The 15,810-nt window shown below is 43.7% G+C and overlaps 1 protein-coding gene across 2 annotated transcripts in view; it reads right to left on the reverse strand.

The window, feature by feature from the left end:
- Nucleotides 1–1,290: 1,290 nt before the first annotated feature.
- MYH11 (myosin heavy chain 11) overlaps nucleotides 1,291–15,810 on the reverse strand; it is a 108,185-nt gene continuing 93,665 nt past the window's right edge. The window contains exons 35-42 of one of the 2 annotated variants that reach the window (XM_044979170.1): nucleotides 14,553–14,681; nucleotides 13,817–13,905; nucleotides 13,322–13,445; nucleotides 12,895–13,103; nucleotides 8,655–8,763; nucleotides 6,645–6,817; nucleotides 5,038–5,070; nucleotides 1,771–1,905 (exon numbers count right to left, since the gene is read on the reverse strand). In XM_044979170.1, coding sequence (XP_044835105.1) covers nucleotides 5,046–5,070; nucleotides 6,645–6,817; nucleotides 8,655–8,763; nucleotides 12,895–13,103; nucleotides 13,322–13,445; nucleotides 13,817–13,905; nucleotides 14,553–14,681 — 858 coding nt within the window. In that variant the 3' untranslated portion in view covers nucleotides 1,771–1,905; nucleotides 5,038–5,045. Of the gene's footprint in view, nucleotides 1,906–5,037; nucleotides 5,071–6,644; nucleotides 6,818–8,654; nucleotides 8,764–12,894; nucleotides 13,104–13,321; nucleotides 13,446–13,816; nucleotides 13,906–14,552; nucleotides 14,682–15,810 lie in introns of both variants that reach the window. The other variant, XM_044979169.1, reaches the window with a different exon arrangement.

The raw sequence follows: 15,810 nt of genomic DNA on the forward strand, positions 1-15,810 counted from the left end.
CAGATAAGCATAGAGATAAGCACTTTTGAAAACCCCTGTAGATGCCTATCCACATCTTTAGGAGCCTAAATGTCTTTAAAAATCTGTCCCTGAGGGCCTCTGCCTTTAATGTATTTATCCTCAACGCCCCTATGAGGTGAGGCAGTACTATTATCCCTGTTTTACAAATGGGGGACAGAAGCACAGAGAGGCAAATGGCATTATTTACACTTGAAAATTTACCAAAGTATCTATTCTGGAATAACTCCCTGTGTGGCACTCTTATTCTGGAATAAATGTCCCCAGGGGGTCTTATACTGAATACAGTATTCTGGTAAATTTCCAAGTGCAGATAAACCTTCTGACCTTGCTCAGTGTCACACAGGACATGTAGAACAAGGGCTTGAACCCAGGACTTCCAAATGCAGGTCATCTAGTCTAACCCCCTGCTCAAAGTGGGACTAATCCCCAGACAGATTTTTGCCCCAGATCCCTAAATGGCCCCCTCAAGGATTGAACTCACAACCCTGGGTTTAGAAGGCCAATACTCAAACCACTGAGCTATCGCTTCCCCCTGTCCCGTGTGTGGAGGGCCAATTCGTCAGTAAAGCACTTTAGATAAAAGCACTATATAAAAAAAAATAAACTTTTTTTGTTGTACAAATAAAAGCACACAAGTCATATTTTAATATCAATAGTCTTACCTTTCTAATGCGATGGATGTGCCCTCTCTCCCCCACCACAGCAGCCAGAGCTGAGGCTGGGAAGGAGGGGTGTCTCTCCTCAGCAGCCAAAGCTCTGCACGTCCCAAATTTCCCCCCCACCTCTTCTTACCCCACTGCCCCCTCCCACCTACCCTCTATTTTCCCCCAAGGCCACCACCTCACTTTACATATGCATCTTCTCCAGGATCCGGGCACCTAATTAGTGGAGCCACACCTGTGCAGCTCCACTAATTAGGTGGGTGACCCTTCTGTTTCTCGTGTGCGACTGCCCAGGTACGCACCTTAGAGGGAACTATCCGCGGACCACCTGAATGGAGCTTGCGGACCACTGGTCCATGGACCACAGTTTGAGAACCTCTGTGCTAAAGAATATAAAGAATTAAATGTTGAATTTTACGTACAAAATGACTTTTTTTTTTCTTCAAAAAGGTATGTGAATACTAACAAGGTCAATAGCAGCTGAAGTTCCTTCTCAGTATATCAGATTGCACCCAACTGCTACTTAGAGAATACTGAAATGTAATGCTTTATAACCTCTTATTTAGTGTTTGTGTCTGAAGTGCGTATAAAACAATAACAGTTTGACTTCATTTGAACAAATGATACTTTATTTTTGAAAAGTGACTGAAGACGGCACTTTCATTTTGTGACCAGTGCATCAGGGTGTAGCATCCAGGAAAAGAAAATGCCTATACTGTATTAATTGAATAGTAAGACAAAGGGAAGTGTCGGCTGGATTAGGAAAGGATTAGCTGGCCAATGGCTCTTTCTGTAGCATAACTGCATGTCTACGTCCATTGGGATTTAAATTGACTCGCTCAAATTTGCATTTCTGACTAGGTTCTCAAGGTGAATTACTCAATGTAAACCTTTTCAAAATACCCTTTTTGATAAAATAAGTATTTGCGACACCTAAAACTTCCATTTATACATTGGAGAGAAGGCAGCTGTGCTCTTATCATTGCCATCAGAGTGGGTGGGTGTGGCATTGGAACTAAGTTGCCTTATGCAGTGCTAAATATTGTCTTCTCTTCCCCCTTGCTGCAGTGTAATTTGCGAGCGTGTTTATTCACTGGCTTTTGTTCCATTGAAATCTCCATCTCTTGAATCAGCTTCCTCTTCTGAACCTTCTGCATTTTCAATTATTCTTCTGCCTCCAGATCTACGGGAGGGGGCAAAAGATGCTGGCTCATTTCCCCTCCTGCAGTAAGAAAACAGGCTTTAGTTTATTTAAACTCTCTACAAATTAAGACTGGACTAAGTGTACAAAGCCCAGTAACTGCATCGGTGGGACTGAGGATCGTAAATGCAAAGAAGTCAGGGAAGTTATGGCTTCAAGGCAACTTTCTGTAGCCCTTGTTGGTACTTTGTATTGGTGTCTATGGCAGGGTGGGACTCGTGAGTCTGTGTAACATGGGACTGTAACTGGCTTTCTGACATTGTGTGTGCAAAATCATAGCCCTGCTGTAGCTATTGCACTTGTTTTGAAAAGCCCAGTCCAAACAGAGACTAAGTCACTCATTTTGCACATAAAGGAGTGGTTTTGTGTGTATGTGAAGGAGGGGACTGGAAATGCAGTTACCTGGATCTGCATCCTTGCTGCCAGGGGAAGATTCAGAGGGATTGCCCTGGATTTCTGAACAGAGCATGAATATGCCCTTGCAAGTAGAGATTATTGAAGGCCTTTATTGTGTTAGAACTGTAAGATTACAGCTGCTTTTCTGCAGTAGCCACACGTCCCACCGCAGAGGTGCACAAGTGTTAAATCTTTTCTATCCTAGTGAATGAAGAGCTGCCCTCTGCTTGCTTTGTAGGTAGGGAGGGGAAATTGATTTGTGTAGAACAGTGAAGCTCCCACTCCCTGCATGCACACCCTTACGGACTCTGCCACTGTGCACAGGAGTGGAGTGTCACTCATTCAGCAGGGAGCAGTGCACACCTTCCTCCCCAGGGACTACATCCATGCCTCTCATGAAATTAATGGGATGTGCTTTTCACAGAGAAGCTCACTGAATGCACTTTCTTCCAGCTTGCCCCTTTCCCCCACCCTCCATAATCTCACAGCCATAGACCAAGCATGGAGAATTTCCCCTCCCATCTTAGTTCCATTGGGGGGGGGCTAGAGTATAAGAGGGAGTGGGGAGAGAGAGAGAGGAGAAGACTTGAGGCACTGCAAGTGGCAGTTTAGAAGTAAAAACAGCTTCTCAGCCACAGTGGTGTTACTTCAACATGACAGTAAAATTGCTAGTAAAATGGTGGCTGCTGTCACTTTCCCATTGTTAAGCAAACCTTCTGTAAAGGCTTGAGAGCTCAGATATAAGCAAGGAAATTCGTGATCACTGAACAATGTGCAAAGATGACTAATGTGAGGCTAAACCTCCAACTGCTCATGTTGGGGTACAGCAATCATGCCGAAATACTTCAGATTTCTTTTTGTCCTAGCAAAAGTCTGTCAGTTTCACTTACATCAAAGCCACTAATCAAGCCCAAAAGTCAATCTATGGTAATGGGTAAGCATGTAAAAATGTTAGCTACAGCAAGCAATTAACTGGCCAATACAACCTAGTTTGAGAACTAGTTAGTTATAACACTGATAGTTAGTTATAACTAGTTAGTTATAACACTGATAACATGCAATGTAAAACAGAGGAGGGCATCCATTTCTGCTCTGTTACACACTTGGCAAACAGCTCTCTCTCTCCTATACAATTTGTCTTGAACTGCAACATTTAAGATTCACTACTATTGTTTAAGATATGAAAGGAAGTGGCACGGGCCGAGGAACGTGCTGGCCACCCTTCCTGCAGCCCCCATTGGCCTGGAGCGGTGAACCGCAGCCAGTGGGAGCCATGATCAGCCGAACCTGCGGACGTGGCAGGTAAACAAACCGGCACGGACCGCCAGGGGCTTTCCCTGAACAAGCGGCAGCCTAAGTTTGAGAACCACTGCACTAACACACCATAGACCGAGCCCTAGTTTACATATATAAATTGCAATAATGGAACTGAAGTCCAGGTTGTTAAATTGGTACAAACCACTATGTAATGCTTATTTCAGTTTAGCTTAAATCATGCTTCTTAAACTAATTTGGTTATAAGCCAGGTTTATATTTATTTAAGAATGTCCATGCAGTCATCTGTACTGGTTTACCTAAAATCAACTTTAAATCACACCATTAGATAAACTGGTGCAATGTTGTATGTAGACAAAGGGAGAAAGGGAAAATGTTATCCCAGAGGTAAAGTGCCCCCATGTGTACTGGAAGATGGAAAAACCCTTGCAAAGCACTTCATTTAGTTTGTATTTCACTTTCCATTTAATCTAGCTTTGAACAAGCACTACTATACCCCAACCACAAACTATATAGCCCTGTACTAATCACATGCAAATATGTTAAATTGACTTAAAGGCAGTTGCTAGGACAAAATGTCATCTTTAAATATTTGTAATAAGAACAAAGCCCCGTATTTTTAAAAAGAGAAGATCCACAAATATTACAGAATGCTATTTTCTTAGCATCACTTCTGCAGGTGTAAAGTAAGATGCTGTTTAGCTTAAAGTATCAAAGCAATACAACTTCAGTAGGGTATTTCCATGCGTTAAACAGCAGTGACTCCATCCTATGTCAGAACATGTAAGCATGCCTCATAATGTATACAAATAGCTGCTCTATAAGAATGTATAGTAGCTATTCAATACAGGCATATATTGATGATGTGCTTTGGAGGGCAGGAGCTTATCCTCAATCTATGATTAGATCGCTTTGTTTGTATGGCAGACTTCATGCAAATAATTTTTTTCCAAAGCACATGTAAGATTAAATAGTCTTACCAACTGATTACATTAAAGAATTCACCATATGAAATGTGCATTGGTAGTACTGTGAAATTCTAACATGCTGCAACATCTCTGTTCATATCCATGATGTGCCTTTAATGTTTTCAGCTGTTTTAATTAATCAAAGCTATATTTTGTTTGCAAAACTTCCATGTTTAATTGGGACTTTAAAAAGTGCAAGGAAGACTATTTTCATGCAGAAATTAAAAAAAGAGCAACTCGTATGTCTTCTGTCAGCAGAGCTTATGAGAAAAGTGAGAATGCAATGTTTGCAAATCCATGTCATAACACAACCTAGCTGTAAGAAAGATGAATAACTGACAAACAGCTGATGGAAAAGAGTTATTGTAATATTTGTCTCCTTTGGTACAACAAATTGATGACAAGATATCCAAGCCTTCACAGTTTGCAGAAATCTCACATAAAATTTACTTGGGCAAAAGGAAAATGGAAATTTGTGCACCACAAGCTAGCTGCAAAGTTGAAGGCATGATACCTGCTTAGTCACTGCGAAGGTTCCTGTGTCCCTCTGAAACAGAGATAGAGAGTCCCGAGCAGTTATGCTAAGCACATGGTCATTATCACTTTCAGGTAAGTTACCTTCAAATAATTAAACAAAGTACATTATAGCATATTCTTGAAAACCCTGGTGAGTAGAAGTGAGCCTTGGACTGCATCATGAATATGTACTGCCCATAAATCTAGCAGTCACTTGGGACAATAGCTGGAAGGATTTGATTAGGCAGATAGTTTAATTTTTTTTATTAAAGAGCATGAGCTAAATTTACACAGGAAGATGTTGTAGGGGCAGCAGTTTCCCTTTAACCAATCGGTCTCTTTGTTCATGCCACTGGCATCACAGGCTTGACAGCTGTATTAAAGCTTAGGAGTGTTAATAGAGCTGCATGACTACTGTATTATTTGGCTTCTTTTATTTAATGAGAAAACGGAAGTGGCTAGTTTGACACTTTTCTCAGTTACACAGTGAAGCTGAAACTCTACTGGTCAATGTGTGAAACGGAGGCAACTTGGGCAAGTGTCACAGGGTGCATGTGCTTTGCCTTTGCCCTGGTTTACACTACAAACTTACGTTGGTATAATGATGTCATTCGGGGGGGTGGTGGAAAATCCATCCCCCTGAGTGACACAATTATACCAACCTAACTCCTGGCGTAGACAGTGCTATATTGACAGGAGGGCTTCTCCTGTGGCCATAGCTACTGCCTCAGGGAGATGGAGTACCTACACTGATGGGAGACGCTCTCCCCTTGGCATAGATGGTGTCTTCACTACAGCATCAAAGCTGCATGCTGCAGCGCTGTAAGTGTCAACAAGGCCTTTGACTCCCTACAGAACTTCGAGTCTCTGAACTTCAGGAGTATCACTTTAGTCATCTCTCCAGTGTGTGTTGGGTGAGGAGGGACAGGTGACTAGCTTCAAGAGTGCTAACTAGTACTGCACATAATAAATATGGCAGGTAGGACCATCAATGGCTACTAGCCAAGATGGTCAGGGATGCAACACCATGGTCTGGGTGTCTCTAAACCTGACTGCAAGAAGCTGGGACTGAACAACGGGACAGATCACTCCATAAATTGCCCTGTTTTGTTCCTTCCCTCTGAAGCACCTGGCACTGGCCCCCTGTAGGAAGCCAGGATGCTGGATTAGATGGACCACCCAGAATGGCCATTCTTATATGTTCTTAATATCACTATCAAGGGTCTCAACAGTCACTGTTGGCCTAACTCAGCTCCTATTGTAGCCAAGAGGCGTTTTATCATTAACTTCAATGGGAGCAGAGTGCTGAATGCTTTTGAAACATCTCACCCCTGAAGGGTGAAATCCTGGCCCTACTGAAGTCAAGAGTGTTGCCATTGACTTTGGTGGGGTCATGACTTCATCTCAAGTCTTTGAACCAGGGGTAGCATTTTTATTATGGGTGGATTTATCATTGGGCGGATGTGGGGAACCCATAACTCTCCAGCATCAACAGGGTGTTTCTTCTTAACCAAGTTTCTTTCCTCAAATTCTGCTATAGTTTAGAATTCTAAATCTCTCATTAGTGGACAGAGAAGAGCTAGTAAAAAAACAAAGCCACCCTACCTGAGTTTGCTCTTCAGTGTAGCCATCTCCCGGCCCATGGCCTCATTACTTTCAGCTGCTTCGTCCAGCTCTCTCTGCAGTTTCCTGCGATTTGCATTGATGCGCTGGGCCTCTTCCTCAGCCTCTTCCAGCTGTCTTTTCAGTTGTTTTACTCGGGCGGTGCTCTTATCAGCCTGAGCGAGAAGTAAGAGGAATGCGTAGAGTTTTGAGTTTCCTTTAAAGAGATCAGAATGTTTTACATTCCTCCGTCTGCACCCCTTTATTCACGTTGATGTACTTTCCGGACTCTCTACACCTGCAAGTAGCTGCTGTGGCCTCTATTGTGACATCCCAGTAGGATTAGCTCTGCTCTTTTGGACTGCATGTATTTGATGTGTCTCAACTGAAATTAGCACGTTAGGTTCTGAGATGAAGAGTGGTCCCTGTATAAAGCTCAGATAGCTATAGGAGGCCAGTTGGGACAGGCATCTGAACCCAGTAAGTTATAACCCACTGCCCAGTCAGGCTGTTCTAGTTGGCTGTTTGGCAGGACCAGTGCCCTAGCAGTTGGTCATTGCCTTGGTATGGAGGATAGAGAATCTTGCTGTCAAGCATGAGTCTTGTTAAGGACTTTACAGCGAAAAAAAGCTGTTTTCTCTTCCACTGGCAAATGTCCTATTTGGCAGCCCCTGTGAGGGTCCTGCTGACTTGCATTCACAATGAGGCACAACACAGCGTACTATGCCAGAGTTGTCCTGACTCTTTGGGAGACACTGCACCAACAGTCTCATTAATCCAAAGTACAGAGTTCTTCCCCCTAGGGCTAGCAACCAGAGGCCCTTTCAGGCTGGGATCTAAGCAGTGTGTTGCTCTCTCTCTCAGCCTAAACCCTTCCTTTGAAAGGCCTGCTTCCAGAACGAGGCCCAGCTGCCTTCCCCGCCGCCTTGGGCTCTTTTGAGGCAAAGCAGGCGCGACCCTAAAAACCTCTCAATGCCAACTGGAAGAGGGTTGATTGTTCTATAACAGCAACTCCTATCAGGCCTGACAAAGTTGCTACACTTAGCACACAGTTTTCATAGTATTTGTCTATAAAGAATGTCATTGAGATCTTAAATGAAAGCCAGGATAACATTGGTCATTAATATCATTGTGAAATGTATGTACGGAATGAAAAAATATTTTCCAGTATATACATAAAGTCTGAATCCGGGCAGGTTGACAAACAGGTTTTTGCAGGACAAAGGATGTAGATTTGCCCCTCTGTCTTGGTTCACATGTACATTAAGCATTGTAAGCCAACACAATGGAAACCCTGTTTGCATTCAACCTCAATATGAGGATGTAAAGTCAACATGAATTCAGCACATCAGGGAATAAAGTCGGAAGATGGGGGTGGGAGGAATCATCTTGACTCCGGGGATCAACAATTTGGGAGGATATAAGGGATGCAAAAGGACATTGCTTTATCCTTCACCAAGGCAGCAAAAAGGGCAGTGCTTTTTGCATTTATGAAAGAGGGCTCACAGCCAGTGTGGGTGGAGATACTCTCACCTAAAGGCAAACTACTTTAGACCAGGAATTAGCCTGTTAAAGATGAGTTTAGACTCTAGGAAGCATTATACTTTTTGTTCTATATGTACCCATTTACATCTCCATTATTATCCTTAGTAGCTTTTAAATCTTTGATAATAGAACTTATGCTTGCCTTCACGATAACCTCACAGCACTAAGATGTACTTATTAGGAACTGATCCTCACTTGAATCCAACAGCTAGTATGCTGTCCCTCTGGGGAAACCAAACCTGGTAGGACTTGGGTTGGCATTTGCCTAGCACTAGCTTGCATAGAGGTCTGTGGAGGCTGGGAAGGCAGTGCTTGTGTGGCCAGAGGCAGCTGGTGTCAGGGAGCTGAGGTACAATGGGCACAGACAAGACTACTTCATGCTAGAGGCAGGTAGTGGTGAGGTGCCTCACAAGCCTGGGTACTCACAGCAGCCCTTTCCTCCCCTGCTGGATTCCCATGGTGCATTACCTGATCCTTGTATTGTTCTGCTTGCTTTCTTTCATCTTCAACCTGCAGCAAGACCTCTTTCAGCTTCTTGTCCTTCTGGCGCAATGTCTTGGCTGTGACCTGCTTCTCTCTGCAAATGACAGCATGACTCTGACTGATCTGGAAAATGGAGGACTCTTAGGTGCACAGGGCTTTTGAAAACAAGCATGAGCGATCCTCATATTAAAAGCCTTCCTCAGAATAATGCTATTGACTTCTATAAAAACTGAAGGAAGCAGCAGCTTCTCCCATGGTCAACTCATTATACCCCTGTCCTGTGTGTGTTTCTAGATGTGAAAGCAGGGAGCATTTGCCCACCCTTGTATCTTTGTATAGCCATCTGCCACATTTCTAATGGTTGGAGTTTTGTTTTGTTTTTTTTAACTAGTTATTTACTAGTTTTTCGCTTACAGCCAAACCCTGCTTCTTTAGTCAGAAAGTGAATAAAAATGGGGAACTGCAAGAGCATTTTGGAGGGAAAGAACAGGACACTTTCCCTCCTCCCAGGTGACAGGTGTGGAGCAAGTGCTCAGCACAGCTCTTCTCCAGCTGATAGCTTTAGGTCTTCTCCAGGCAGGATTGTGGTCCAGCAGATTTGTGTATTCTACGGAACTGGCCCTAGCCCTGCTGGCCTATTCACAATCCATTCTCCTTTCTCCATTTATTCCCACTGCAGAGCTTGGCTTCGTATCATACGAGAGGTGCTGTGTTGGCTCATTTGACCTGTCCTTGCTCATGCATCATTTCCACTGTGATTTAGGCCTCCTGCTGCCATGGAATGGAATCATTTACCACCTCACCTGTACAGGCTTTTGCCATTTAAATGGGTTAGAAGAGAATGTTAAGACAGACAGCAGCCTGCCTTCTTATCACAGGCAATTGACAATGGGCTGAGTATTCTCAAATATTTACTTTAAATAATCTACAGTTCTCAGAATCACACTAGTGTCTGAGGCCTGGTCTACACTATGCGTTTAAACCGGTTTTAGGAGCATTAAACCAATTTAACGCCACACCCGTCCACACTAAGAGGCCCTTTATATCGGTATAAAGGGCTCTTTAAACCGGTTTCTGTACTCCTCCCTAACGAGAGGAGTAGTGCTAATATCAGTATTACCATATCAGATTAGGGTTAGTGTGGCCGCAGATCAATGGTATTGGCCTCCGGGCGGTATCCCACAGTGCACCACTGACTGCTCTGGACAGCAATCTGAACTCGGATGCAGTGGCCAGGTAGACAGGAAAAGCCCCGCGAACTTTTGAATATTTCCTGTTTGCCCAGCGTGGAGCTCCGATCAGCACGTGTGGTGATGCAGTTAAAAATCAAAATAAAGAAAGAGCTCCCGCATGGACCATGCGGATGTGATTGCTGTAAGGGCAGGCAAATCTGTTCTATCAGCGCTCCGTTACAGAAGACGAATTAAAAAACATTTTTAAAAAATCTCCAGACAGACGCCATAGCAGGGACTCAGCGCACTGCTGCGTGACAAGCATAACGGAAAGCCAAGGAATCAAATGGACGCTCATGGACTGGAGGACTCAAGCTATCCCACAGTTCCTGCAGTCTCTCTGAAAAGCATTTGCATTCTTGGCTGAGCTCCAAATGCTTCTAGGGTCAAACACAGTGTCCGCGGTGGGTCAGGGCATAGCTCGGCAATTTACGCACCCCCCCACCCACCCCCAGAATCGAAAGGGAAAACAATCCTCTCTTGACTCTTTTACATGTCACCCTATCTTTACTGAATGCTGCAGATAGACGTGATGCTGCAGCACTGAACACCAACATCCTTGCTCCCCCCCCGCCATGGGTGGCTGATGGTGCAAAACGACTGGTACCCGTCCTCATCATCAGCCTATTGGCACATGGGGCAGTGCAAAAGGGCTGGTAACCATGCTGACTAGCATCCGTCAGGTCGATCAAGGGCGCCTGGCCCTAATTTTTCCTGGTAGATGGTGCAGTATGGCTGATAACCATCGTCATCATAGCAACAGGGGGCTGAGCTCTGTCAGCCCCCACCCTTCATGTGTAAAAAAAAGATTCAATTGCCCCTAGACTAGCAGAGGGATGCTGGGCTCCTCTCCTCCACACTCCTTAATGTCCTGTCTGGACTATCATAGCAGCTGGAGGCTGCCTTCCACTCATTTCTCACTAACAAGTCAGTGTGTCTTATTCCTGCATTCTTTATTACTTCATCACACAAGTGGGGGGACAATGCTACGGTAGCCCAGGAAGGCTGGGGGAAGAACGGAATCAACAGGTGGGGTTGTTGCAGGAGCACCCCCTGTGAATAGCATACAGCTCATAATTTCTGCAGGATCTGACACAGAGCAGCTGTGCTCTCTGATACAGTGGTTCTCTAGTACACTTGCCCATATTCTAGGCAGGACTGATTCTATTTTTAGATACCAAAAAGGAGGGATTGACTCAGGGAGTCATTCCCAATTTTGGCTTTTGCGCCCCTGGCTAAGAGCAGCCAGGGGCACTTATGACAGCAGCAAATGGTGCAAAACGACTGGTAGCCATGATCATCTTTTTACCAATTTATGGATTGGTAGATGGTGCAGTATGGCTGGTAACCATCTCTGCTGTCATGCAAAAGCAAAAGCATGCTGCTGTGTAGCGCTGCTGAATCGCCTCTGTCAGCGGCATCTAGTACACATACGGTGACAGTCACAAAAGGCAAAACAGGCTCCATGGTTGCCATGCTATGGCATCTGCCAGGGCAATCCAGGGAAAAAAGGCACGAAATGCTTGTCTGCTGTTGCTTTCCCAGAGGAAGGAGTAACTGATGACATTTACCCAGAACCACTCGCGACAATGACAATGATTTTTGCCCCATCAGGCACTGGGATCTCAACCCGGAAATTCCAAGGGGCGGGGGAGGCTGCGGGAACTATGGGATAGCTACGGAATAGCTACCCACAGTGCAACGCTCCAGAAGTCGATGCTAGCCTCGGACCGTGGACGCACACCACCGATTTAATGTGTTTAGTGTGGCCGCGCGCACTCGATTTTATACAATCTGTTTTACAAAACCGGTTTATGCAAATTCGGAATAGTCCCGTAGTGTAGACGTACCCTGAGATAACAGCTGCAGTGAGAGAAGTAGAAGCTCTGGCCTGATGCAGGCACCAACAGTGCCCACAACAAGCAAATGCAGCTGAGAGTCCAGTGCAGACTCACGCCCCTGACCACAATCCAGCACAGTTTGGCAGCTAGTCAGCTATTCTGCATTGGAGGTGCAAGGAGGTTGGTAATTACTGCATGTGCACATGAGGCCTGAAATGATACCCACTTGCATCAGCATGTGTAAAGGGCCAAGTCCAGCCCCCAGCCAGAATAAATGGTCTGGTCCTGGTTGCATTGAGACAGAAGGAATCTTTCCCTTTGTCCTCAAATTGCAAAACTCTGCTCTCTCCCCCTGCTTAAGTGCTACTCTCAGCTGATGGTAGCCCTCTGGCCGTAATGCGTCCCCGGGAAGGGACGGGAGGAGGTAAATAGAACCGGACAGCCATGCACCCTAGCAGGCAGAGAACTCCTTTGGAGCTGAGTACCATGCTAACTAGACACCTTTGCAGAACTTGCTGTCCTGCCAGTGGAGTCAAGATCTGGCCCAAAACAACAGGACTAGCACTAATGAAATGGTCCTACAGCCAATATAGAATGTAAAGGAGGGTAAACCAATAGGTTTTCAGAGTAGTTTCTGTAGAAACCTAGAGAATAAGATGCTGCATCTAGGGTTTTTGGCAAGCCCATAGAATTCTACAGCGGGGAAACTTTTTCCATTAAATTCTAGAAGATTTTTTCAATAATAAATTCTTCCCAAAGCTGGCCCTGTGCAAGCTTTTGATAAGAACCAGTCATTTTCCAAAGAAACACTGCTCATGTGTGTGAGAATCTTTACCAAACCTTAATGCCACTAATAGACTCCTGGAAAACCTTTAGTTTTTTTGGTATTTCATGTATTAAAACAGGGGTAGTCAATAGGTGGACCCTGGGCCAAACCCGGACTGCCAGACACTTTTGAACCGATAGTGAAATCTTTTTATTTACTTATTACCGTTGTTGTTGTTTTTGTATTTTATTCTCTGAAGTCTGGACTTTGACTATACCTCGACCAAGAAATTTGGACCTTGACAAAAATAACTGATTACCTGTATTAGAATCACTAAATAAAAGGATGGCTTTACCAGTGAGGGATGAGTTGTAGTGTCCAAGTACCTGGATTCCTGTTCCACTTGCTCCTCAAGCTGAGCAATTTTGGCCTCCAGAGAAGCAATTGTAGCCTTAAACTTGGACTTCACAGCTCCTTCCATTTCCTGCAGTTTAGACTTCAGCTCTTTGTTCTGCCTCTCCAGTTGCTGCCGAGCACTCTCATTCTTCTGTGCCACAGTGCGCTCTGTTACCAACTCGTTATTCAGCTGCTCTGACTGAAATATTTAGGAAGAGCACTTTAAGAATCTACAGCTGTTACCTTAGGCTTGGGAAAAGGGAGTTAGACCAATTTAATATAAAACTTAGTCTCTTTCTGGGAGCTCTCTGAAGGTGTGTTCAAAAACAAACACACACTTGAATGGGTACAGGCAGACACACACATACATACACCCTACACCCCTCTTACTTATAGACACACTAGAACGGACTGTACCTGCTGTACCGCTTTCCTGAAGCGATCACTCATTGCCTCCATATTACCTTGTTCCTCTTCTAGCTCTTCCTCCAGTTGGGAGATTCTAGCTTCCAGGCGACGTTTCTCATCCTGGAGGCTAGTCCTGTAAGTTTAAATTTGCAAAGCATGTTGTTTTTGATTTTGAGCAGTTGACCATGGTCTTGCAACACACTGGAAGATGCTGAAGACTAATGGAGAACCAGGAAGTATTCTTGAAATGAGTCTACCTGTGCTGCCATCTTATTTACGTTACTAGAGACCTCACTTGCCCTTCCCTGCTGGCCTTCATATCTATGAATCACTTATAAGTAGACCCATTGATTTTAATGAAATTAGCCACATGTTTGTAGCTAAGCATATGTGTACGTGTTGGCAAGGCTGGAGCTACAGATCACTTTTCAGGACATAAACATTGACTACTGAGAGGTATTTAGCAAGGCTTTGGTACACTTGAAAATAATTGTCTATTCTTACCTCCCAGAAGCAGCATTTGCAAGTTCTTCAGCCAGTTCCTCTTTCTCCAGATCAGCATGTTTGCGCGCCCTTTCTGCAGCAGCCAGATCCTTGGGGAAACAAACAGCCAATGTATTAAAGAAATGAAGAGTGTTAAACAAAGTTCAGTCCAACCATTTAGTCCTATGGGGTGAGAGACCGATCAGCCATAATGTCTTTTTAAACCCAACCACAGTCACACATTTCTGTCACCAGAATATTAATTTATGATTCTATAGTCATAGATTAATGGAACAAAAATATGCATTATCCAACCCATCAGCAGTTTGTGTTTTATTGTGCTTCACGATACAAGGATTGTATCCATTTAAAACATGATGAAAGATGTCAGGAGTACAAAATTATTGAAAAAGTCATAGGGGTTGTAAGAAACAGTACACTTTCTTTTCCATCCAGTGAAACATATCTTCTTATGGGTTAATAGTTTTAAAGGAAGCTCTTGGTACTCAGCATCTCTAAGCACTGTGGCCCATTTAAATGGAAGTCAAGAACCTAAATATCTTTGAGGATCTGGGCCTTGGTTTTTACAGAGGTCCACAGAACCTGCTATAAGAGATTCTGACTGTAGCTTTCCTTGCACCACACCCAATAACACTTTTTTTTTTTTTAATGATTTGGTTCTCTCAAGTCCAACTGTTTTGTTACCGAAGATCTTGTGCAGTCTGCATTCTAGTACTCTCTAAGATTCACACTTTACCTCTTGCAGCTGCATAAGTTCTGCTTCCAGGTTCTTGGCTTTTTTCTCATTTTCTCTGGCTGTAGCAAATATCTCTTCTCTGGAGGCACGGGCATCATCAAGCTCTCGTTGGAAGTCCTTCATCTGACCCTGGTTTCAGACAGTTGAAAAGGATGGATTTGTATTTGTCAGTGGTTATCACAGTTTTGTTGAAAAGAAAATTAGATGAAAACAAAGCAAATACTAATTTCCATGTAATTACAAAACTGACCATGTGGACCCTTCTGCCACACACTAACAATTCCATAATGCACTTTGATCTAGTCTGCTTTGAAAGAGGACTGGCTCAATACCCTATGGAACTTTTAGTGTGCAGTTACAGCATCCACCCAGATAGTTAGTACGCTGCAGACTAGCGTGCGGTAGCTTTATACCCCAGCTTGCTGCATGCTAACTCGCCATCTAGACAATCCCTCAGTGTTTTTAAGAGTTGGCTTGTCAAGTCTCAATCCTCCCCTCGATCACTGATCGCTATATACAGCGTTTTTGAAAACAGGCTACTATTCATGCAGGTGCAAATGTGATAGCTGGTTTTTCAAAAATACATAGTGCTATGTTCATGTACCGGAGAGCCAATTTGGAGTCCTATCGCCACATCTGGCCTTTTTTGCTTCACCTCTTCGATGGAACCCTTAGGTTTTCCACAGAGATGCCAATAGCACATCAGTGCTGATCAGTTAGTTGTGGTGACTCTGTCCACTGCGAAACGTGGTATTTTTCACTCTCTAAGCCAGCTATCTCAAGGTCACTCAAATTACATTAACTAAGCATTTTGGATCTGGGGTCTTGGTTCAAATGTAGGAGCAGGATTTTATAATTGTACTATGAGAATTAATGTATGATTTGATTTCATCCTGCCAGCCACCCTTTTTGAATAGCAGAAAGGAATGACAGACCAGAACAATCCTTACAACTGATTATGGTCACCCTTTTGTTTTAGGATAAGTTATAATGTCTACTATGGTTTCCTATATGTATTACAAATTAGGCATGCTAGTTAAATATACACTTCTTTGTTTTAAGGTTTTAGTAAGAGACAGGATCTTGTATCTATGTTAAGGAGATTAGAAAAATGTTGAGGGCCTGAAGCCCCAATGTGAATTGTTTTAGTTATAAGATTTAGCAAGGCTTAATTTACAATGTATTCTGCTGAATATATAAAATACTGCTGTCTGTATACCTTTGAATGTTTCTGTAAGATTGTTTGTTTGTGTGAATG

Source organism: Mauremys mutica, chromosome 11 (genome assembly GCF_020497125.1).
Source record: "Mauremys mutica isolate MM-2020 ecotype Southern chromosome 11, ASM2049712v1, whole genome shotgun sequence".
Classification (NCBI taxonomy): Eukaryota; Metazoa; Chordata; order Testudines; family Geoemydidae; genus Mauremys; species Mauremys mutica.